Source organism: Pteropus medius, unplaced genomic scaffold (assembly GCF_902729225.1).
Source record: "Pteropus medius unplaced genomic scaffold, Ma_sr-lr_union100, whole genome shotgun sequence".
NCBI lineage: Eukaryota > Metazoa > Chordata > Mammalia > Chiroptera > Pteropodidae > Pteropus > Pteropus medius.
Window position 1 is genome coordinate 22,957,364 of NW_024351729.1, and position 21,797 is coordinate 22,979,160.

Consider the following 21,797-nt stretch of genomic DNA (forward strand, 5'->3'; position numbering starts at 1 on the left):
TCTTTACAAAATTGTTCTGATTACAGATGCTCTTCACCTTATGATGGGGTTATATCCTGATAAAGCCATCGTAAGTTGAAAATATCATATGCCTTTAACCTACTGAACATCAACTTAGCCTAGCTGGTTTCTACAGAACATGTATCGCTCTCACGTCATCGTAAAGTGGAAAAAATCATTAAGTCAAACCACCGTAAGTTAGTGACCTTGCGTAATTTATGATTGCTCTGGGAGTTGAATCCCATTTTTTTCCCTTTTATCCTTACAATGACATACTAGAAAGTTACTCGTTTTCAAATAGCTATCTCATATCTAACCTTCTTACTGAGCTCTCATTAACTCTAAGCTCTGTCCCAACTCTGTCAGGCCACCATCGTTTCTTGCCTGGATTATAGCAACAGCCTCCTACCTGGTTTCCCCTCTTTTAATCTCATACTTCCTCCAATCTGTTCTCCACTCTGAAGCCAGATTGACTTTCCCAAAATACAAATATGATCATATCACTCCCCTGCTTAAAGCTATCTATAGTTTCTCATTATATTTATGTCAAAATTCTCAATACTAATGTGGCCTTCACTACCTGGGGTGATTTGGCTTCTGCTGGCTCTCCAGCTTTACTTCCCTTCTAGCCTGCCTCTTATACCCTAAGGTCCTGATGCTCCAGTGATGGGCATATGGGAGGACTTTTAATATGTTGTTGAATAAAGGAAGACATGAATTAAATGGATTCTTTTGGATTTTCCGGAAGGATTGTCTAAGCCAGCTGTGTGATTTTCACTTTAGGCGGAACTGACTCCCTTCCTTCAATCATGAGAATCAGGCCTGGCCCCGTTAGAATGTCACATACTATGGCCACAGGGCCACAGGTCAGGGCTGGGCAAGTGATCTCAGTCAAGGCAATGAAGATGAAATTAGGCCTGCTTGAAGAACCAGGAAAAATGGTTTTAATTTCCAGTGGCCTTAGAGCTGTGATGATGTGAGGAAAAAAAACACACAGGGAAACAGAGGTAAAAATTGGAGGGGAAGGGGTAGAGGAAAAGTAAGAGGAGACTGTCTTTTCTTTCCCAATTGTGGCCTGGGTTATCCCTCCATTTCAGAGGATGCTGTTCAACTCTTACACTTATTCCACCTGTTTACTTGTCCCTATGGCCAAACTTCTGGGAAGATATAGTGGAACCAACCCCAGGCACGAGAGGCCAGAGATGCACAAGAAGCAAAACGTGCTGAGACTGGAAAGTTTCAACCTGGGGCTCCCTTAAGTAAAGTAGGGCATCAATCCAGTGACTCTCATGCTTCATTCCAGAAATATTTAATAAGAACTCAGAATATTCTAGCCCCGTATTTCTCAAAGTGCAGTACATGGATAACCTGTGTTAGAATTCTCTTGGGTGCTATCTACTGAATCAGAAACTCCAGGACCCAGAAATCTGCATTTAAAGTCAGCTCTGCAGGTGATTGGATTCACACTGAATTCACACAGTTCTAGGCACTGCGCCAGGTGCTAGAGATCTAATACAAAACAAGGCAGACGTGTTTCCTGACTTCCCAGTATATTTGTGTATGTGTGTGATATGTGTGTGTGTGATATGTGTGTGTGTGTGAACATGTTTACAATATGATATAGGTATTATTATAGAACAAGGGAGATCACATAGCCGGTGCGCTTAGCTCAAACTGGCGATGGTCAGGGAAGTCTTAACAGAAAGGGCATCAAAGCTAAAGCTGGAGGAAGAATACACAGCTTTAGAAAGAAATCTAGACTTCAAAGAAATATGGGAGTCGTGAAAGACCCCAAACTACCCCAACCTCCTTCCTCAAGGTATCATCTGTCCTCCCCTTCGCCGGTCCTATCGCCCTTCGTGGAGCTATCCCCACACTCAAGATCGCGGAGCCGCGCACGGCCACTAGTTTACGCACAACCACCAGTCAGTTCCTAGCCTAGCCCAACGAGAATGGGAGGGGCTGGCCACTGATTGATGCCCTGCTCTCCCCGGCTGCCGGGCGACTGCGCGGGACGTGCTTGCCCTGCGCGATGACGCCAGCGCGCCCTTGCGCGCTGAGGGAGGAGTGTGAGCCGCGGGCCGGGAGGCGCAGAAGCTCCGGTAACACGGACTGGGAGGGGGAGAGGAAGGGGCGGGGCAGGGAGTCCTCCAGAGTGCGGGGTCGCGGTCCGGACCCGGAGCGGGAGCCCTAGAGATGCTCAGCGTCTCTTCTTCTCCCATCAGGCCCTGCCTGGCGATGGAGTTTCCGGACCTCGGGGCTCACTGTTCCGAGCCGAGCTGTCAGCGCTTGGGTGAGGGGCGGAGCGGAGGGGGGGCGGGGCCGGGTGGAGAGAGGCTTGAGCTGTAGGTGGGCGAAGGGTGAGCTTTGGGATCTGGAAATGCCAGAGAGGGGCGGGGCTCGAAGTTGGGGCGGTGTCAAAGGAGGCGTGGCTAAGAATAGTGCACTAGGGCCGTGGCGGTTTGTTGCAAATAGGGTGGCATTTTTCCTGAGTGGAAGGCTGAGTGACCGGGAACGACGTCGAGGTCCCGCTGGACCTGCAATCTGACTCACTCCCTGCAGATTTTCTGCCGCTCAAATGCGACGCCTGCTCGGGCATCTTCTGTGCAGACCATGTGGCCTACGCTCAGCATCACTGTGGATCTGCTTACCAAAAGGTGAGGGGGTGGTCTGAGGGTAATAGCGGGTGAGTGGAAGATACATGCAGAATCCCCAGAATCCCCCTGCCTCCCGTTTCCAATCCTATATTCTTTTTGAGTCTCCGTGCTGGGTACATTGTGCGTTTGTGGAGGGCATATCCAGGTTCTCTCAGGATCAGAGATTTGGTTGAACGGGAGTAGGTTACAGACTGAGCTCTGCTCCTTAACTATAGGATATCCAAGTACCAGTGTGCCCACTTTGTAATGTGCCTGTGCCTGTGGCCAGAGGGGAGCCCCCTGACCGTGCGGTGGGAGAGCATATTGACCGAGACTGTCGCTCGGATCCGGCACAGCAAAAACGTAAGGTAAGCGTTGGAGGGGTCAGCCATGACCCAGCCGGAGGTATAGATGCCTGAAAACCTGAACAGCTCTTATGAAGGGGCTGGGAAAGGGGGTCAGAGTCTCAGCAAAAATAAATCTTCTCACTCAACCTCAGATCTTCACCAATAAGTGTGAACGCTCTGGCTGTCGGCAGCGGGAAATGATGAAACTGACCTGTGAATGCTGTGGCCGAAATTTCTGCATCAAGCACCGTCATCCACTGGACCACGATTGCTCTGGGGAGGGGCACCTAACCAGCCAGGCAGGGTAATTGCAGCTGAGTCCTCACTTTGCCTTTGAGACCATCCTATCCTTCTGGAACTGACTCAGCCTTTATCACAAGTTGAGAAGCTTGAACCTTGTCCCCTTTGGCTAGGGAATCTTAGCTTTTCAAGTGCATCTTTTTCTAGAGTGGAGGAACTCCCCTCTTGAGTCTCTGGGTGGCCTGGGGGGATGCCAAGAGTGTCTCTTCCCTATAGACTTGCTGCCATTTCCAGAGCACAAGGTCTGGCTTCTACTACAAGCACCATCCCCAGCCCAAGTCGGACTTTGCCTTCATCTACCTCTCCCAGCAGGTAGGCCTGCCCGTTTCTCCTTTCCCTTTTTTGCTTTCGCATCTTTGACCTCTGCCTCTTGAATGTTTGTTTGCCTTAGAGCCACAGCCCAGTCTCCTCTATGGACAGCTCCTCCAGTGATTGCTTTGCAGAATGGCTTGGTGAGTTAGGCAGAGGTTAGAGGGACAGAAACAAACCCACACAGAGAATCCCAAGGCAGCTGGTCTTGTTTCTCCTTTTTCAGAGTGAGGATGAGGCTCTGCAGCGAGCCCTGGAACTGTCTCTGGCAGAGACCAAACCCCAGGTTCCAAGGTACCTACTCTCTGGTGAAAGAGGGTGGGATGTGGGCAAGGGCTCTGTTTGGAAGGAGGTAGGTGGGACCACTCTGACCTGATGCAAAATAATAGTTAAGAACTTGGGCTCAAAATCAAGTTTATTAACTATATGAACTTTGACAAGTTCTTTAACCCATTAGGGTCTTAATTTCCTCTACAAAACGAGACAATCCTAATCCCTACCTATAGAGTTGTACAGATATTAAGATAATACTCAGAAGTGCTCAGCACAATGATGCCTCGCAGATGCTCACATTTTAGATGTCATTATCTAACTTAAGCTGTTCCTCCCTCCCAGTTCTCAGGAGGAAGAGGACTTAGCTTTAGCACAAGCACTGTCAGCCAGTGAGGCAGAGTACCGACGGCAGCAGGTATGACGCTAGAGAGGGGTTCCTGCACTGGGAGGCAGTAACGAGTTTGGCGGGGGGCGGTGGAGGGGGCGTCTTCCAAGTGGTCAAGAGTTTTAGAGTGGTAGTTACTCTTTTGTTTCCAGTGTGACTTCAGCCTATGCTAAGCTCAGAAGTGAGGACTGTCCCCTCATTTCCTTGACATTGCACCATCTTCCCCTCCTTCCCTTCTCCAGGCTCAGAGCCGCAGCTTGAAGCCATCCAACTGCAGCCTGTGCTAGGGCCTTGGGCTTGGGGAGGGAGGCTCAGCTGAGGAGGACTGTGGCCCTCACACCTCCAGGGTCCACCATGAGAGGGGGCCAGGAGCAGCCTGGAACGAAGATGAGGAGTGACACGGAGGCCGCCTCCAGGGAGCATCAGGAACAGCTTGTGGAACCGAGCCTGCAGAAGACCCTGCTGGCCTCTCCAGCTACGTGGGACAGTGGCTGTGAACTGTTCCCTGGTTGGGCCCTTCAGAGGATGCTGGCCAGGCCCCGCATCATGTCATCCCCCTTACCCTGGGGCTGCCCGCTGTGTAGGGGGAAGGGAGGGGCCTGGAAAGAATAAAGGATGTTGCAGTCAATACAACATCCAAGTGGTTGCGTTTCTTCTCTTCTCCAACCCAAACTAGAAGAGTCCTGTGAAGAATGCTCACTTGACTTAGGGTAGAGGCCCACTGCAGTATGCCATGCCACAGAGTCACAGTGATCCTAGCTCTCAGTCCACACTTTTATTTCCCTCACTGTAGCTAGCACCCCAAGACCAGGACGAAATATGCCAAAGAAGACAGATACATCTTATCCCCCTCTGAGTTAACCTTTGGGAGGAAAGTGACCACTACTTGTGTCACCATGCCTTAGTCTGGGGTTTGATGTCTTCAGAGACTTCCTCCTGTCCCCGCTGCTGCAGCTGCCACATGTCAGCATATACCCCACCTCGGGACAACAGAGCTTCGTGCCTGGGGCAAAGAGGAAAGTATAAAGTCCGACCATCAGTTTTACTCCAAGAGTCCTCATCATCAGCCCACAGAGATGACAGGACTGGTGAGGGACAGGTCTTCCAGAAAACCCTGGGACTCCAAAACTCTTTCCTGGGCCGATTCAGAGGCCCTGCCCTGTTCATCCTGCTGCATCCCTTACCGTCCTCTCTCCACAATGCAGCCATCCTTGATGACGAGGATCTGATCAGCATGGACCACAGTTGAGAGCCTGAGAAGTCAGAGGTCAGTTACCCACCACGCCACCAAAAGTGGGCCCCGCTGCCTGTTGCCCTGGTCTCGTACCTGTGTGCCACTATGATGGTGGTGCGGTTGGCGCAGACTTTGGCTAGAGAAGCCTGGATGGCCCTCTCATTGGATGTATCGAGTGCCGATGTTGCCTACAGAGAGGACCTGGATAAAGCTGCCCCTGCCACCCAAATCCCCTGTGGGAGGAGGATGTAAGCTGCTAGTTGAGGCCTTGGGAATCAAAAAGAACCTTGTTTGCACTTGAGAACTATAATGTGTTTTATGAAACATGGATTCATGATATCTCTCCTAGATAGAAAACAGTGCCCAGCAGGAATGGTGTGGGCACAGGCAGGGCAGGAAGGAGAGGTGAAGGAGATACAGGGCCCTCACCTCATCCAGCAGAATGATGTCAGGGGCCTTGAGAATGGTGCGGGCAATGGCGACGCGCTGCTTCTCCCCACCGCTCAGCTTCAATCCCCGCTCGCCCACCTGCGTCTTGTATCCTGAGGACAGTGCCCACCTCCCTCAAGTCATACGGGATAAACTTGGTTTCTGTGACCAGATGGGGCAAGGAAGGGATGGAACAGAGGTCAGAGGGAATATTAGGATTAAACTGGATAGGGGGAGCTCACCTTCAGGGAAAGACATAATGGCATCATGGATGCCTGCAGCCTTGGCAGCAGCCTCCACTTCATCATTGCCAGCTGTGATGCAGCCGTAGCGGATATTGTTGGCAATAGTGTCATTGAAGAGGACAGTGTCCTGGGGCACGACTCCAATGTGAGACCGGAGGGAGATCTGGGTCACCTAGGGCCAAAAGACCATATGCCCTGGCCTGCGAGATGCTCCCAGACTTGGGAGGTAGGATGTACTACCCGGAAGCACATGAGATGATGTCCTGGGTAACAATCCTGCCACCACCACCCCAAATCCTAGCTAGCTGTGTGGGCAAATCACTCAACCTCTCTGAGTCTGTTTCCCCATCAATAAAGAGAAAATACACTTTCTCACCCCGCTTCCCTAGATTGCTGCAGATCTTTGTACCCCATACAGCACCACACAAATCATTCCCATGATTCTTTTACTTGTGTCAGATGATGCTAGAAAGTTTCTTGCCTCAGCTTTTTGCAGAGGTGACATCTCCTTCTCTCCCTGGATGCCCAGCACTTATCATTCTTTTATACACAGGCTCCTAAATTACAGTCTTCTCCCAAACAACCTTACCTGTGAAATGTCCTGGCCATCTATTCGGATGCAGCCAGAGCTGACGTCGTAGAAGCGAAACAGCAGGCGTAAAACTGTACTCTTCCCTGCTCCAGATGGGCCCACCTGTTGCATTGGAAACAGAGGGAAAACATTCTCAGGACTGCTGGCTTTTATGGCTTTCTCTCCAAGAGGTCACCAATGTCCATGGAGGCTGCCTGTGACCCATCACGACAGGGCTCTGACTCTGTAGCCTGGGTCACAAGCTACTATGAAGTATTACCATGTAATACTTCACTGGAATGAGAGAAGCTCCAGGAGGCTGGGCCAAGTGGCTCGGTCTCCTCTTACCAAGGCCAGGGTTTGTCCAGGCATTACAGTGAAGGACACATCCTGTAGGGTCTCTCGCCTGCAAGGAACAGTGAGCATGGTCAGCAGACCTGCTATACTCCCAGTGCCCGCTTCTATCACCAGAGCTACTACTGGGCCCTGCCCCTTCCCTGCTTTGGCTCTTTTCCCAGGTAGTGGTGGCTAAAAAGCACGGATGAGGGACAGGAAGGCTGTATATAAATGGACAGTGGGAAAGAGGGCTGTGGGATGGCAAAAGAGGAGGGGCTCACCCATCAGCGTAGCTGAAGTGCACATTCTCAAATTCAATCTGGCCCTTCTGAAAGTGAAGGGGCCCTGCTCCAGGAAGGTCCTTCACCTGGGAGAATGCCACCAATGTGTGCCACCGTTACGGGCCTGGTATTCTCCAGACACAAGAAATACTATGCAGATTTCTGCTTCCCAAAACCACACTCCTCTCTCTTCACTTACTTCTGTCTCCTCTTTCAGCAAGTCAAACATGTTCTCCATGTCAATGAAGTTGGTCTGGATCATCCTGCAAAAAGAATGCTGGTTGGAGGTCCTCTGAGGAGCTGGGGAAATAACCATGCACCTGGAGAGGTGAAGGCCAGGGATCAGGTTACCTGTAATAGGTGCCAAACCAGTTGAGGGGCATGTACAGCTGGATGATGTAGGTACCAAAAAGCACAAAGTCCCCAACCTGTGGCAATCCAGGTAAGGTGACTTGAGTCACAGGAGGCCTGCAGGCTGTCACCCTGCCCACTTCCTGTCATCTGTCTGCTTCTCACCCAGGAGCCTGGTAGCCCAGACATAGGCCCCAGGCTCCTCTTCCTCGTCCCAGCACAGTTCCCTCACCTGTAGCTTCTGTTCACTGACAAAGTATGCACAAAGCAGAGAGCCAGCAAGGAGCCCAAGTCCAATCACCAGGTTCTGGGTCTGATTTAGTAAAACCAGTGAAGCATTTGACTTCCACTCCAAACCCTGTGGTGATAAGGGAGGGAGGAATGTCACATACACACTGACCATCACCAAGTCCAAACCTGGGCCAGGCACCTTCAACCTCACAGCCTAAATTCTACCCCTCTCAGCCCTGGCAATTCCACGAGGCCAGTCCACGGCTCTCAGTAGGCCTCCAACCAGCATCCTCACCTGATATTTGATGATGGCCTCCTGATAGCGTTCCACTTCATAACCCTCCGCGTTGTAATACTTCACCTGAGGAATTTAAAGCACCATTGTTGAACAAGGTCACAGTATTCAGCACCCAGATCGTTGCCTCCAGATCCCCACTCCTGCCTTCCTGATTTTAAACAGCACACCTCGCACCCCGTAGCCCCAGCTCCTCGGCAGCCCTGGTGGTCCCAGGCACACTCCTCCACATCTCCATGCCTCACACCAGTGCCACTGAGGCCTCGTTTACCGTCTCAAAGTTTAGCAAAGAGTCCACGGCTCGTGCCCGGGTAGCATTCTCCTGTGTGTTCATATCACGTCGGAACTTTGTTCTCCACTCAGTGACCACAATGGTCAGGGCTAGAGTGGCAGAATGGGAAGGGAGAAAAGATCAAAACATCGCTCCCAACAGCAGAGACGACATGTATGTATCTGCCACCTGCCAGAAACACACTAACCCTAAACTACAGCCCAGGGACCCAGATCCTGAAGGGAGAATGCTCTAAGCTCTCTGAGGGAAGGGGCTGTGCCCAAGATATCTTTACAGCCTATCCGAAGCCTCATGTGCGAAAACGCTTTTGGTGAACAAAGGAAAGTAAGCTGCATCCTTGACCCACATCTGTAGTGGGCACTTAACGTGACCAGGATACCCTTCTTGGCCCTCCACCCAGGCTGAGCTCAAGTTCCCTTGGCAGAGGAGCATGCTCATCCACCACATTGGGGAACACCAGGAGCTTATTCAAATCCACTAATCTATAGCCTCCCAAACAGGGTCACTCAAGCGAGGGCAGGGCTCATGCCCAAGGGAGTCCCTAAAGAGTTCAGGGAGCTGGTTTTACCAAGCGGCACTCACTGAGGTAAAGACTCATGCACAGGAACACAATGAGGCCAAACCAGGCGTTGAAGAACATGCTGAAGTAGATGATGCCAATGATGATATCAGCCAGCGTGGGGATGACATTGAACACCAGGTAGCTGGAGGCAGGGGACAAGTCAAACAACAAAGATAGGTTTAGGGGCTCAGAGCCAGCAAGTCTACCTCTTGGAGTTTCAGTGCAGTATTTTGTTTTCAACAGCAACAGACTGGAATCAAGCTAAATGCCCCTTAGGAGGTGGATGGCTAAAAGAAACACAGCATTCCCAAACTACAGAATGCTCTAGGTCAATTACAACAAAGGAGGGAGACCTTCATGCTTGGATGAGAATACATTTCCATAATGTTTTATTAATAAGCAACTCTGCAAATGATGCCTATGTCATGATACTGTTTGTTTCAGGAAAAATCTGCACAATAGCACATTAGTTCTGGGAGTCTGTACATACATATATTTAAAAATGGGAAGAAGCAGAACTCAACATATTAAATGGAGTGGGAACCACTGGAAAAGTGAGTGGCATTCAAGAGATCTGCTCTCAGTCTATTATGAGAGCATATGTACATTAATCTCATAATTAGAAAAAAGAGGGCAGAGGGGCCGTTGCTCAAGCTGTGTCTGTTCTCCTGATAGCCCCTCCATCCCTGCTTTCCAGCCCCAGCCTCCCACACTCCCTTCCCACAGGCAGGGCACCTGAGCAGCCCAGTGACACTGGATGTGCCGCGGTCCACGATCCGCAGCACCTCCCCTGTGCGGCGCCCCAGATGCCATCGTAGTGAGAGCTCATGCAGATGGGAGAAGAGGCGCAGCTCCACCCGCCGGGATGTGAACTGCTGCACCCTGATCCACAGGAATGTTCGCAGGTTGCTCACAAAGCCTGGGGGGAGCCAGGGGAGGTTTCAGAAGGGCTAAGGGGCTCAAGGACATCAGGCCAGCACAGAGATGTGAAAGGTCTGAGAGCACCAAGGGCTTGGGGATGCCTGTGGGACATCCTATCAGGAGGGGGAGGGGCCAGTACCAACCAGGGTGAGAGCAGAGTCCCTCATACCTGTACTGCCGGTGCCACCCCCCTGGAGGAACTTGAGGAAGACATAGGTGGTAACAGTCCAGGCCAGGGAGTGCCAAGGTGCCTTTTCAGTCAGCAAGTTTACTATGGAGAAAACAAGTCAAAGCATACTATGGCCCCTACAACTCTCTTCAGAAGTGACTGCCCCAGTCTCTTTCTGACCACTTAGCTCCCAACTCTGTCCCACTGCCCTAGGTTAAACACCACCCCTGTCCTAGGCCAATGAAAGACTAGAGCAATGAGCTGGCATTCCTTCTCCCCCTCACCTATGTTCCTATAGAAGATGGGGACCAACACATTCAGGCCCCGGTCTAACCCCATGAGCCCCAGGCAGATGAGCACGACAAGCTGCAGAGCTGGACTTCCCCGAGGCCACAAGTAGCTACTCAGTAGGCGGAGCTTCCTGCCAAGGTCTCGCCAGGTAGACTGTGGTGGCCCCTCTGTTGACTGAACCTAGATGGTGAAACACCAGCTCAGAAATCAAAAAGACATACACTAGTAGGAACTTTTTAGGAAAAATGTACGGGATTACTGCTTCTAGGTATCTTAGACCCACAAGTGATCCGTGATGGGATCAGAAAGGCTAACAGGGCACAATCTGAAATTTGGGAAAGTTTATTAAGGTGGGGAAAATGATGACAAAGAATGAAATTAAGACAGATGCTAAGGTTCAGAAATATAGGTGTACCTGGCTCCTCTCTACATCTTGATTCTCTTCATTGACCTGCAAGGTGTAGGACTGGGGACGAAGTCCAGGGGCCCAAAGCCCTAGGACAAAAAGCCCTCCAGAGACCACATACCGCAGTACCCACAGGCTAAACTGAACCTAGAATGAAACAAATGTAAGGAGACTATCAATTAGGGCCAAATCCCGTTGTTACTAGCGTAGGGCACACAGCCTGGTCCTCTTTAGGGGCTCAGGTATAACGCACTGAAGAAAAAGAAGTCCACAATGACTCAGCACAGACACACCCCACTATCTCCCAGCGGACGCCAGCCCCTCCCTTCTTCCCTTTCTTAGTTACCCAAAGCAAGGAGCCAGTATGACCAGACATGATATCCCTCTTCCCAGCCCCAGCCACCCATGCTTCTCCTCTTCCCATGAGGTCCCTCACCTGCTGGCCCAAGTCAGCCCTTGCCCACCACCACTGTGGGCTGTTCCAAGACATCAGGGACAAGTTCTCAGCTGCAAACGCCACAGTCCAGAAGAGCAGGAGACCCGGGCTGTGACTGAACTTAATCCAGGCGCCCATTGCTAGTTTCTGCCGTGCCTGGCTCCGTTCCTCAATGAGCAGCCCCAAGCCACAGGCACTGGCCAGAGTCCCCAGTACAGAAGCCAGCAGTACGTAACCTGGCAGCGGGGACCCCCGAGCAGTGCCCATTCGGCCAACCAGCCCGGCTAGGGGCAGCGCCACCTGAAGTGTGGCCAGAAGCAGCTGCAGCCCGTAGGGAGCGACACGAGGGCCGGCCCTCCAAGACAGCGCGTCAGAGCCACCAGGCCGTTCCCGACGCTTGCAGGGAAGGGCCAGCACCAAGGCCAGAGACCCCAGGGCCATCAGCAACGAAGGCACGAGCGTGAAGAAGAAGCAGGGACTCAGGCCGCCCTTAGTCCAGGCCGGACCTGCGGGCCCTTCGGCCTCGCAGTAGTTGCCCACAGTCACCATGGCAATGAGTAGCCGCCAGCCGAGGATGCGGGGACTACAGGACGGGAGAACCGGACTGGCCTCTCGGGGCGGGGCGCGGAGTCATGGACCCGCGGGGCTCTAAGCCGCGAGGGTCGCGGTCAGGGACGCACGTGGAGCCAGCTACACCGCCCACTCCGCGCACGCGCCGCCGCCACGTACACACGCAGGGCACGTACACCGTCTCCGCCACTCCGTCCCTCGCCACTGCCCGGGACCCTCCGGCCAAGTCCCGGCCCACAGGAATGTTCAGCGTCCGGCTCGAGCCGCTCCTGTCCGCAGCAGCCCCACCCACCAGGACCGCCCCCATTCCTTTCCCAGAGTCCCCATTGGGCAAATGTCGCCAAAGGGGCGGAGAGAAATGATGCCCGCCGAGAAGGCAAAATTGACCCCGGTGTCGGCTTGGTCACATGCTCAGAGCGGGAAATATGTCGCTGGTCTGGTTGGAGACTTTGACCTCCAAGGAATCATAGATCGGAAATGGTCCTTCTGCTAGCCAGCTACTTCCGAGCAACCTCAGAGGGAGGCCCTCTTTTCTACAGGGCTCGGCCTGGTCCCCAGCTACCTGGAGGGATCACCAAAACCCCATTCCGCTTGTTCCCACAACCCAAGCCGCGCGAGACAACAAGGCCGACCCAGTCAAAGTCCCTTCTTTATTAAGGGTCAAGCTGTACACGGTCCCCACTCCGTTCTGCGGTGAGTTCGGGCAGCGCAATTCACCATTCAACCGCAGCGGGCCAGAGCTGGGTGAGGGGTGGGGCGGAGAGTAGGAGCTGGGTCCTAGCATGCAATGCGGCAGCCCAAAGCCTTGGGCGAAGCCATCCTGTCGCCCCTCCATCCCCCCTGTAGGGGACAGCAGGAGGCAGTCCCGAGCTCTCTTGCTGGGAGGTAGCCAGCAGAGGGCACACTCCAGCCCAATCCCTTGTGCAGGTGGTGGGGGGTACAATAAGCAGCAATGGGGGCCTGGAAGGCCTCAGTCTCCCAGAGGCCCATTCTAAAAGTTAAAGAGGGCAGCAAAGAATTTCCATCCTGCTCCTGCACCTTAGAAACCTTCCTTTTTAGTGTCAAAAGATAGCGTGAGGGGAGTTGGGAGCTAGGGCCTCCACGCCAACGCAAAGCAAAAGCTGAACAGAAGGGGAGTGAGCGAACAGAACCAGAGCAAGCGGCACACATGCCAGTGATGTGCGGGAAGCAGAAGAGAGGTTAAGCAGGCTGTAGCACTGGGAGAGAACTGGGGGTGAGGTAAGGGCCACAGCCTGAGCTGCTCATCTGTTCAGGGTAGAGGGAGGGAGGCTACAAAGGTTGAGGGTCCAGGCCCAACCTCCTCACTCCACAGTTGGCACAGGTTCTCCCTGGTTGGCAGCTTCTGTGGTGGGCAGTCCTCTTCAGACTTGCAGGGGTGAGTGCAAAGGTGGCAGTACTAGGGCTGGGGACCAGTTTCTAGCACCACACTCTGAGTCAAGGGGTTTCTTGCGTGCCCTGGTTCCTAGGCCCTCAATTTCTCTCCTGGGACTGTGGCGAGCCCAGTATTGGCACCTCCCTTGGCCAGGCACGGACACATAAACACCACACGCGTGGAGCCAGGCAGACTCAGAGAAGCCCTCCATGGCAGGTGGATGGGATGGCAGGGCAACACTGGCCTCCATCCTGGGGCACAGGGACTCTCCTCAGCTTTGTCTATACCTGTGGAGAGAAAAGGGTTGTTAGTGGAGGTAGTCTACCGGACAGAAGCCTGGAGATAAAGGAAAAAGAAAGCTTGATTCTTGGAGAGGTAATTGAAGGAAAAATCAAGCCCTGGATTTCAGAGCAGGTGAGGGAAGAAAGGGGAGTGTATTTTGGAGGGGAAGATGCAGTATCTGTACATGAGAGGCCTGCCTCCCTTCACATGAGAAGCTTTGAACTCAGCCTGGGAGTTACTATTTTCGCTAGTTATTCTTGGGCCCTGGAGTCCTTACCTTGTGCACCTGAGGGGGAAGTTCATCCTCTGAGCCCTCCTCGGGCACAGGCTCTGGGTGCCTTGATGCTGACTGCCCATCTTCAGCCCACCCTCCAAGGGGCAGCCGAGAGAAGTGAGAGGGAGCCCGGGGCACTGTGCCAGGATCTAGAGACACAAGTAAACATACTCTTAGAATGAATACAAACAGGAATGAGAAGGGTTCTGGGGCTGCCCAGGGTGAGGATGGAGAGGGGTTAGTCTCCTGGGCCTGGTCCCTCTGACCTCCTTCCCTCCGAAGCCCTGAAAGAACCACCCTTCCCTGAAGGTTGTGTCCTGTATGCCCACTGGATACCTGTGATGCCCCCGTAACGCCTCTGGAAGCCCCCCTGCAGGGCAGTAGTCTCAGGTGCTCCAGGCCGGGGTGCAGCACAGGGATAGCTGGCAGAGCGGGGGATAGGTTGGGAGGCCCGGGCACCTTCTCCCCCCTCTTCAGGGGCACTCTCCCCACTCTCATCACTCTCCCGGCGGTGCCACACGTGCCGCTCAGGTTCAGCCTGGGCCTGCTGCTTGTGGAGCTGAGAAGGTGGGGGGGGGGAGTGCCATTAATTGGGAACAGAAGGATATCTGAAGCAGGTGCTCCCCACCATGGTATCAGCCAGTTCCCATCACTGATCCAGAGTACCTATTATATTAATAGTGTGTAACGTACACGTGATGTTTGACAGGGTAAATTCTCAGCAGACCTCTGAAACGAGCCTGTACACAGATTATCATGGCACTCAATGTACCTAGTCATTTGATTCAAGAACAAATTGTGGATCTAAGTGCAAGGCACTCTTTTAGGTACCAAGGATATAACAGTGAACAAAATAGAACTCCCAGCCTTTGTGGGGCTAGGAGGACAGGGAAAGGATGCAATAAACAAATAAATAAGGAAAGAATACAATGACAGATGGTGCTAAATGCTATGGAAAAAAATGTAGCAGGGAGATTCAAAAGGGTGGGCAAGGGCGGCTTTTACTCAGGGTGGCCAGCGTTGGTCTCGTGGAAAAGGTAAGAGCAGAGATCTGAATAGAGGGAAGCAAGGAGTCACATGGATATCTCAGGGAATTGAATTCTTGGCAGGGGAAACCACAAGTGTGTAAAGGCCCTGGATGAGAGTAAGCTTGGCTAAAAGGATAGTAAGAGGGTATGTGTGGGAATGAAAATTGCAGAGCAGCTAAATGGCAGAGCAAGGATTTGAACCCATGTCTCACTTTTCCACATCTAAAATCATCTATTCTATTTTTCAACTGCCACATTGGTTCTATGGCCCTGCTCCGTGCTGCCCACTCACCTGGTGCATATAGAGGGCGTGCAGGCTCATCTCAGTGGATGCGTATTCCGACAGCACCAGGCTCTGCAGCTGTCCTTCCCACACACTGCTCCCGGAGCTGGCTGTCCTGGCATCCACCCTGTCTCTCCCAGCACAGACAGGCAGCACTCATCAACATATTTGAGACCCACAGATGTTGCTAGGTGCTACTGCCATGCCCTCCCATCTTGGCCCACCTCTACTCACCCAGAGCCTGTCATGGTGCTGGGAGCCCGGCCCATGGGAACCTGACCAGCTTGCAAAGGGGAGAAGGAGCGCAGGGCAGAGGCGACTTCAGCTCTGTGCCTGGAGCCCTGCAGGTCTCTGGGCAGTGGGGGGCCCCGGCAGGAAGAGCCAGCTACCACATTTGCAATAAGGCTCAATGGCTATGAAAGAAAGGGGTGAGCTGAATTCTCAGGGCGGGAGGGAGGCCTCTGGGGCCCCCAGAATTCTGCACATCAGGACTCAATAACACAGACTGAACAGACAGAACTGTAGGGTAGGCCCTTCCACCCCAGGCCTAGTTCTCAACTCCAGCTCTGGGAGTCCACTGCGCCCATCATCCCCCAGTCCCCAGGGACACACCTCAGACTCAGATTGTAAGGACTGGATGGACGTAAAGAGGGCATTTTCAGGAAGCAGACCCCCCTGGGCAAGGCCAGCAGCTGCTCCGTCCCGCTGAACCTGCTCCTTAAGGAAGCCAAGGAAAGCCGTGCTCTCACGTGGTGGCTGCCAGCCAGGGTTGGTGATGGCAAAGTGCATGAGTGACAACTCTGTCTTCCCATCCTCGGCTTGCTGGTACACTGAGGCCTCGGTCTGCCCAGCGGATAGCCACTGCATAAAAGAGGCTGCAGTGAGTGAGACTGTCCTCTTACAGGAACCCTTTTTGTACATTTCCTGCTAGGAAAGGGGAAGCTCATCCTCCAGCAAGGCTTTGCCCTGGAGAACAGAGACCGCAATGCACTGCTGTATCTTATCCAGGGTCCCATCGCCTACCCCAGGAGTGGCCACATGCTGGGCTAATTGCTTAGCTTGTGCTTTTCTCAAGGGAGCTTGGCTAAGGGTACAAGTTTAGGGCTAAAATCTGGCCCAGGCTCCTGTTTACCAAGCAGTGTATGCCCTGGTACAGGGCTGCCGAGAGACAGGGCTGCCTTTTTGTGATGTGCTGACTCAGAAGGGATGCTTTTTTGCAGTTTGCCCAAAGACACTATGTGCCAGCACCACCTCTGGCCACCTGCCTCCATCCTCTCCCAGTACCTGGGGATGCCCATGCTGGCGAACATCCATTTGGGCAAAGGAACAGGTATCTCCAACACCAACAACCTCCACGGTGAAATTGCGGAAAAAGTCTATAATCTCCAGGGCCCGTGGGCGCAGGCAGAAGATGAGGATGAGGGGTGTGACAATGGGGCTCAGTAACTCCTCCAAGATGAACACCTAAAAGGGAGGGGACTAAGGTCACCAGAAAGCAGGAGGGATCCCAGCCCTCACCACCGAGCTATCAGCCAGTTTCTAGCAGGCCCTAACTCCAACTCCACTCACTGCCTTGTACTGGAAGAGCTGGGCAAACTCGTCCCGGGTCTGCGAGCGGTGGGCATTACCCTGCCAGTGGTCAGGCATGTAGTGGATGTGAGCGAGGATCACGCGGAGCAGCTGCTCAGGGCAGAACACCATGTGCTGGTCCGGGATAAAGGACCTGTGGGATCGGGGTCATGGTGAGATGTCAGCCTTTCCTGGGAATGCTAGTCTGCTTGCTCCCACCTGCTGCCCTGCCCACCTGCACACAGTCACGGTGACCCCCAGGAGTGTGACGGTGGTGAGAACATGTTCCACAGCCAACACATCTTCATCGTAGATGGTGAGGGCAATAAGCACGGCCAGGATGGAGCCAGCGAAAAAGGCGCCATTCTTGGCCAGCAATGTCAATAGCGGTGACAAGAAGCAATTCATGTACTTGGAGGCGGGCTTATAGCCACGGCTGAGGCGGGACTGCAGCTCGTGCTCCAGCTCATTGAAGTGACGGAGGTAGCAGCGACCATAGAGTGACCAGCAACGTGCTCCCAGGGCTCCTGGCTCCCGCTTCAGCACCTCGGCGTAGCTGAAGAAGGCATAGAGAATCTGCCAGATAAGGATGAGGGGGCACAGCAGGAAATTGGCAATGCCAATCCACAGGATGCGATTGCTGAGGCGCTGGGCTAGCTCTAGCCGTTGCCCCCCACGTTTGTACTCAGCCTTGAGGCTCCATTCATTGAGAAATAGAGAGCCAGGTCCCCAGAAGAGAATCAGCTCAAAGTTGTACTTGAGGCCACGGGTGAAAAAGACGGCCTCCCCAAGGCCTGGCAGGCGGAAGCGCAGGGGCAGGAGGGATTTGTTCACCAGAGCAACCATGTAGTTCTGGAAACGGAGGATGCGGTGGTAGATATCCAGTTCTGTCAACTCGCGCTTGTGGATACAGATCTGGTGCTCTTTCTGGGTCTGCACAATCCGGGCCTGCACTTCCTGCCATGTGCAGTATGGAAGGGCAGACTGAGGGGTGGGGAAGAGACAAGGTATGGAAGGTGAAGTTGTTGCCTTGGCCCCTTGCCATGCATTAGCTGTCAGGTTTGGGGTCTTGTGCTTAGCTGAGTGGAGCCCTTAAGCAGATGCCCCCTGAACTGCCAATGACAGTTGAGGATGCCTGAAGCCCAGGACTACACTCTGCCCTTCCCAAGCTGTAGTAGACGTCTTGGGCTGTGGTGCTAACCACCCAACTTCCCAGTCTCACCATGGGGATGCGCAGAGCATGCAGGTAGAAGGAGTGGATCTCCCAGTAGCAGCAAATATTATAGATGAACTTGATAAGCCGGTGAACCCAGAAGACACCAGCGATGACCAGGATGGTGATGAGGGAGCCATTTTCCTGAATCCTGGAGGGGAAAAAGAAGAGAGGTGCCCTTAAAGAGTCTTGGCAAATATGCTGCCCTCCTGAAGGATTTGGCAAGGCTGAACCTGGGTCTGTTCTAGGGAATGTGTTACTGTCTCACACTCCACTCCATTCTCCACCTGCTAGCAGAACTACAGGCTCTAGTGCCTTCTGACCTGTGGCCCTTACCTGGCACTACAGACTTGGGCAGGCAGAAAGGCATCTGGCAGAGTGACCTTGACTGGCTCGGTAGGATGAAGACTGTGGTTCACCATCTTATTGGCAAATAGGATGTCGTAGTCCACACAGCTGACCAGGAAGGTGGTGAAGGCAACCACAAAGAGGAACTGCCTGGGGAGTTGGGAGGAGGGGGTGCAGTTCGAGAGTCAGAGAGGCACCATTGAAATACATGGGAAACAGGAGTCTAGAAGCAGCAGCCGACTAGGGAGCAGCCTCTGGGAAATGGAGGGGCTGGAGAGCTCCCAGTGGGCTCTCTCTGTTGCTCAGCCCCAGGGGACTGTCTCAGACACAAAAAAGCTCCTATTTTTTGCTCTTAGCCTCAGGCCCTACAGAAAGAATCAGCCTGCTTTCCTCACCCCACAGTAATCTCTGCCAAGCTTACTGGACTCTTTCAAGTCTTATGATTGTTGTTTCTGGTTCCTTGTCCCTGATTTCCTTTTGAGACGGTAGTTAGAAGCCCTTTGAGGATTTGAACTCTTTTCTTATTGAGGGGTGTTTTCCCAACTCCAACCCCTTTGACGAGGCCATATGGCTCCTTCCTCTTCGAAGACTCTCTGTCTAGCAGCCAGCCTAAAGTGCAACCAAGCCATTTTTTAATTAAGTGGCTGGTGTCTGACGGAACCATGCCCATTCCGTTGGAGTGCTGATGAAATGATCAAGTCTGAGTTCTCTCTGTGGAAGAGATAGGACTTGGAAAGTTTTCCTTAATATAGAAAATAAAAAAAGGTGAAGGCTGTAAATTTTGAGGTCACACCCAGTCCCTGAACTACAGAGGTTTGTAGAATTTTTAGCCTAGTACCGAATTGCATTGGCAGGTAGGGCCAGGGATGAGCTCAAGCAGAGGAAAGACTGAGATGTATTCCTTCACCAAATCATCCATCACTTTTTGTACTTACATGAGCTCAAAGATCTCCCCGATGAGCATACAAGTGAAGCCATTCTTCTGGTGTAGATTATAAACGTGTAATTCTTAAGAAAAAGTAGTCAGTAGAGACAGCAATTAAGAGCACTTTGGGGTAACATAGCTGAGCTTAAGTCTTGGCTCTATGACTTTCTAGCTGTGTGACTTTGGCCAAGTTACTTAACCTCTCTAAGCTTTTGTCTGCAGTGGTATATTGGGAATAACAGCATCTACCTCATAGGATTATTAGGCCTAACATAATGCATATAAAGCATTTAACACAGAGCTGACACAGAATGAGTCAAAAGACATTAATTACTATGGTTATTAGCCTCCCATCAAAAAGGAGGATCACCCTTAGAGATTCCTTATAAATTAACACCACAAAGTGAAAAGCATATAGCTCTTGGTAAATGTAGGGTATTGTTATTTATGACGATCATAATTTCCCAGCCTCTTTCAGCCTCAAGAAGAGTTCCATCTCCCTTCCAGGGATTAGAGTCAAACCCACCCCAATTTCCCATCAGGAGCCTGACTTAGAGAGGGGATAAAGGTTCCATAGCTCCAACACAGAGACGCAAAGGATATTCGAGAGAAGAAAAGGTCAAGGTTTTCGATGTGGTGCCAAGGTGCTGTGGGCACAGGAACAGAGATGTCAGAGCCCCTCGCTCCCTCATCGTTCCTGCACCAATTCTCCCCCATGCCCCAGCTCTGGCTGTCATGGCCAAGAACTCACACTTGCTCCCCTCAGGGACGTGCACCAAGAGGTCCTCTTCTCCTGGGGGTGAATCACTGTAGGAGGCCTCTAGGCGCTGGTATTCAGTGTCAAACTGCGCCATCACCGCCCCCTGTCCACCTTATCCACCTGCCGGCAATGAAGAAGAAGGGACGCAGGGTCAGCCCCTGGTGCTTCTTGTCTGCTGCCCTGCCTACAAGACCAGGAGTGAGAAAGAACCCTTGGGTTTCATCTCCGCTACCAGTCTTTCTTGGCTCGAAGGCAGAGGAGGAGTAGTAATGAAAGGACAGCAGCAAGCTCAGGGCTCGGGAGCCCTTAACGACCAATAAGGTCAGTCATTCCCAGAGCCTTTACCGAGTGTCTACTGAGGCTTTACAGGCCTGAAGCCAGACTCTGTGCCTTTGGGGAAGTGGTTTCATTTTCTGTTCTGTGGAGAAAAGGGGCCCTCCCCATACCCTCCTAGAGAAACCCTGTTCTCCCAAGAGACTAGCAGTTTGGAAGCACTTTGTAAACAAAGGTTTGAAATAAGCACATGGCCTTACCAGCTCCATGGACAGTGTCTGCTCCGCTCCAGCCCTCAATGCCCTGGCTCTGCAGCTACTGGAGGAGAAGTTGTCAGGCCCCAGAGAGTGGGTAGTGGGGACGAGAAGAAAGCTAACCCTCCGGCCCTGCCACCCCTTACTAAGAGGAGGCAAAGCATGGGACAGGGAGGCAGCAGTGGGGAAGAGCCACCCTTCCAGCCTAGGGTGATCCACACTTCCTCTGGTAGTACTACATACAAGGCCAGTCATTCAACTGGAGGATCTCAATAAGTGACTATTGAAACTGTGAATACTGAGTCAGTACCGGCCTGAGGTTGGGAGGCCCCTCTGGACTGTCTGGATTGTCTCTCTATTGCTCCAGCTCAGCCTCAGAAATCAGACAGTCCACTCAGGGTCCAAAAAGCCCCAAACCTAAATCCAAGAAAAGAGTGTTTACCGAAGAAAACCTTTCTGGTTAACTCCCTGCTTCTCTAGCATGGAAGGCCCAGCCCAGCCAGCAGGCATAGGTCCTGGATGGGAAGTCCTGACTGGATCAGTTCTTGGGTGAACTCTGTGTTCTTTAGATCCCTGAAGCCAGGCATGGTCTAGGTGGCATTCAGTGCAGACCCTGGGGCCATGGAGCACGGCCCAGCCTGGCCCAAGTGAGATTCCCTGGATTAGTGAGAGCCCTGGGTCCAAAGGAGCTGACCCAGACCTCAGGGAACTCACCACTCACAGGGGCACTGTGGACCCTGGGCCCACGGAACCCCGAACGGCCGTGGGATCAGTGGTTCCTGCGGATGTTGGAGGAATAAAGCCAGTCCGACGGCAGATACCCCAAGTGGGCTGGGTTGCCTCCCCACACCCAGCCGCCACGACCTGAGCCCAGCACGATCCAGGGTCGCCTGTCCCTAGGCCAAGGGCTTGGCTCCCAGCAGCGGACAACCTCGCGCGCGGCCCCGCCGCCCGCGCGCGCCCCCGCCCGCGCGTCCCGGCTATCAAAACATTTCGGCTGCGCGCCTCCGCCCCGCCCGCGGCGCCCCTTCCCCCGTTACCCGCCGTGAGCTCACTTAGGGCTCCCTGAGCACCCTTGGCCAGGCCCGGTCCGGGCCCTGAGATACCACTAACCGGTCTTGCGTTTCACCTCAGGGACAGTGACCCGGGTGATTCCAGGGGCTCCGACGGCTTCGTTGGGCTCGGCCCGACCTAGGGCGCTAGGCCTGGGGTCTGTCACTCACTGTCACCCGCAGCAAGTCTGACCAATGAGCATAAGGGGTGGAGACACGATGGCCAATTCTCGGCTTTGGGAGCGGGACTAAAGGCTCGAGGCGGGTCTTAAA

At 53.1% G+C, this 21,797-nt stretch overlaps 3 protein-coding genes across 14 annotated transcripts; 1 reads left to right on the forward strand and 2 right to left on the reverse strand.

Annotated features, from left to right (window-relative positions):
- Positions 1-2,002: 2,002 nt before the first annotated feature.
- ZFAND2B (zinc finger AN1-type containing 2B) lies at positions 2,003-4,883 on the forward strand. 5 transcript variants are annotated; one of them, XM_039844849.1, is made up of 10 exons: positions 2,003-2,102; positions 2,226-2,293; positions 2,563-2,657; positions 2,873-3,004; positions 3,136-3,287; positions 3,500-3,595; positions 3,675-3,735; positions 3,819-3,886; positions 4,208-4,280; positions 4,597-4,883. In XM_039844849.1, exons 2-10 carry the CDS (start codon positions 2,239-2,241, stop codon positions 4,606-4,608), a joined length of 744 nt encoding a protein of 247 aa, XP_039700783.1. In that variant the 5' UTR covers positions 2,003-2,102; positions 2,226-2,238; the 3' UTR covers positions 4,609-4,883. The 5 variants fall into 5 exon arrangements, with proteins under 5 accessions (XP_039700783.1, XP_039700782.1, XP_039700784.1 ...); XM_039844848.1 differs by having other exon boundaries at positions 2,004-2,102; positions 4,493-4,883; XM_039844846.1 differs by lacking the exon at positions 2,003-2,102 and having other exon boundaries at positions 2,128-2,293; positions 4,493-4,883.
- Positions 4,884-5,005: 122 nt separating this feature from the next.
- Positions 5,006-12,133, reverse strand: ABCB6 (ATP binding cassette subfamily B member 6 (LAN blood group)). Its single transcript, XM_039844818.1, has 19 exons — positions 11,301-12,133; positions 10,874-11,011; positions 10,452-10,638; positions 10,168-10,269; positions 9,813-9,996; positions 9,098-9,219; positions 8,495-8,604; positions 8,224-8,289; positions 7,930-8,055; positions 7,698-7,774; positions 7,546-7,609; positions 7,347-7,432; positions 7,078-7,135; positions 6,748-6,852; positions 6,156-6,330; positions 5,914-6,026; positions 5,578-5,672; positions 5,435-5,503; positions 5,006-5,253 (listed from the first exon to the last, which is right to left on the reverse strand). The coding sequence occupies exons 1-19, from the start codon at positions 11,847-11,849 to the stop codon at positions 5,142-5,144; spliced, it is 2,538 nt and encodes an 845-aa protein (XP_039700752.1). The 5' UTR covers positions 11,850-12,133; the 3' UTR covers positions 5,006-5,141.
- Positions 12,134-12,501: 368 nt separating this feature from the next.
- ATG9A (autophagy related 9A) lies at positions 12,502-21,724 on the reverse strand. 8 transcript variants are annotated; one of them, XM_039844825.1, is made up of 17 exons: positions 21,586-21,667; positions 21,187-21,251; positions 20,479-20,536; positions 19,937-20,065; positions 19,789-19,832; positions 19,196-19,260; positions 18,249-18,410; positions 17,922-18,063; positions 16,935-17,683; positions 16,700-16,853; positions 16,415-16,594; positions 15,743-15,991; positions 15,365-15,543; positions 15,140-15,257; positions 14,156-14,378; positions 13,823-13,968; positions 12,502-13,550 (listed from the first exon to the last, which is right to left on the reverse strand). In XM_039844825.1, exons 4-17 carry the CDS (start codon positions 20,037-20,039, stop codon positions 13,545-13,547), a joined length of 2,520 nt encoding a protein of 839 aa, XP_039700759.1. In that variant the 5' UTR covers positions 20,040-20,065; positions 20,479-20,536; positions 21,187-21,251; positions 21,586-21,667; the 3' UTR covers positions 12,502-13,544. The 8 variants fall into 8 exon arrangements, with proteins under 8 accessions (XP_039700759.1, XP_039700754.1, XP_039700755.1 ...); XM_039844820.1 differs by lacking the exon at positions 21,187-21,251 and having other exon boundaries at positions 21,586-21,724; XM_039844821.1 differs by lacking the exon at positions 21,187-21,251 and having other exon boundaries at positions 20,479-20,617; positions 21,586-21,689.
- Between the last annotated feature and the right edge of the window lie 73 nt (positions 21,725-21,797).

Coding starts and splice junctions, on each gene's coding strand:
- ABCB6 (XM_039844818.1), bottom strand. CDS start 11,849: ATGGTGACTGTGGGCAACTACTGCGAGGCCGAAGGGCCCGCAGGTCCG. Junction 7,775..7,929: donor TCAGTGAACAGAAGCTACAG/GTGAGGGAACTG, acceptor GGATTGCCACAG/GTTGGGGACTTTGTGCTTTT. Junction 5,254..5,434: donor TGCATTGTGGAGAGAGGACG/GTAAGGGATGCA, acceptor TCTTTGCCCCAG/GCACGAAGCTCTGTTGTCCC.
- ATG9A (XM_039844820.1), bottom strand. CDS start 20,039: ATGGCGCAGTTTGACACTGAATACCAGCGCCTAGAGGCCTCCTACAGT. Junction 18,064..18,248: donor GCCCAAGTCTGTAGTGCCAG/GTAAGGGCCACA, acceptor TTTCCCCTCCAG/GATTCAGGAAAATGGCTCCC. Junction 13,969..14,155: donor GCGTTACGGGGGCATCACAG/GTATCCAGTGGG, acceptor TTGTGTCTCTAG/ATCCTGGCACAGTGCCCCGG.
- ZFAND2B (XM_039844846.1), top strand. CDS start 2,197: ATGCTCAGCGTCTCTTCTTCTCCCATCAGGCCCTGCCTGGCGATGGAG. Junction 3,288..3,499: donor CACCTAACCAGCCAGGCAGG/GTAATTGCAGCT, acceptor TCTTCCCTATAG/ACTTGCTGCCATTTCCAGAG. Junction 3,596..3,674: donor TCATCTACCTCTCCCAGCAG/GTAGGCCTGCCC, acceptor TGTTTGCCTTAG/AGCCACAGCCCAGTCTCCTC.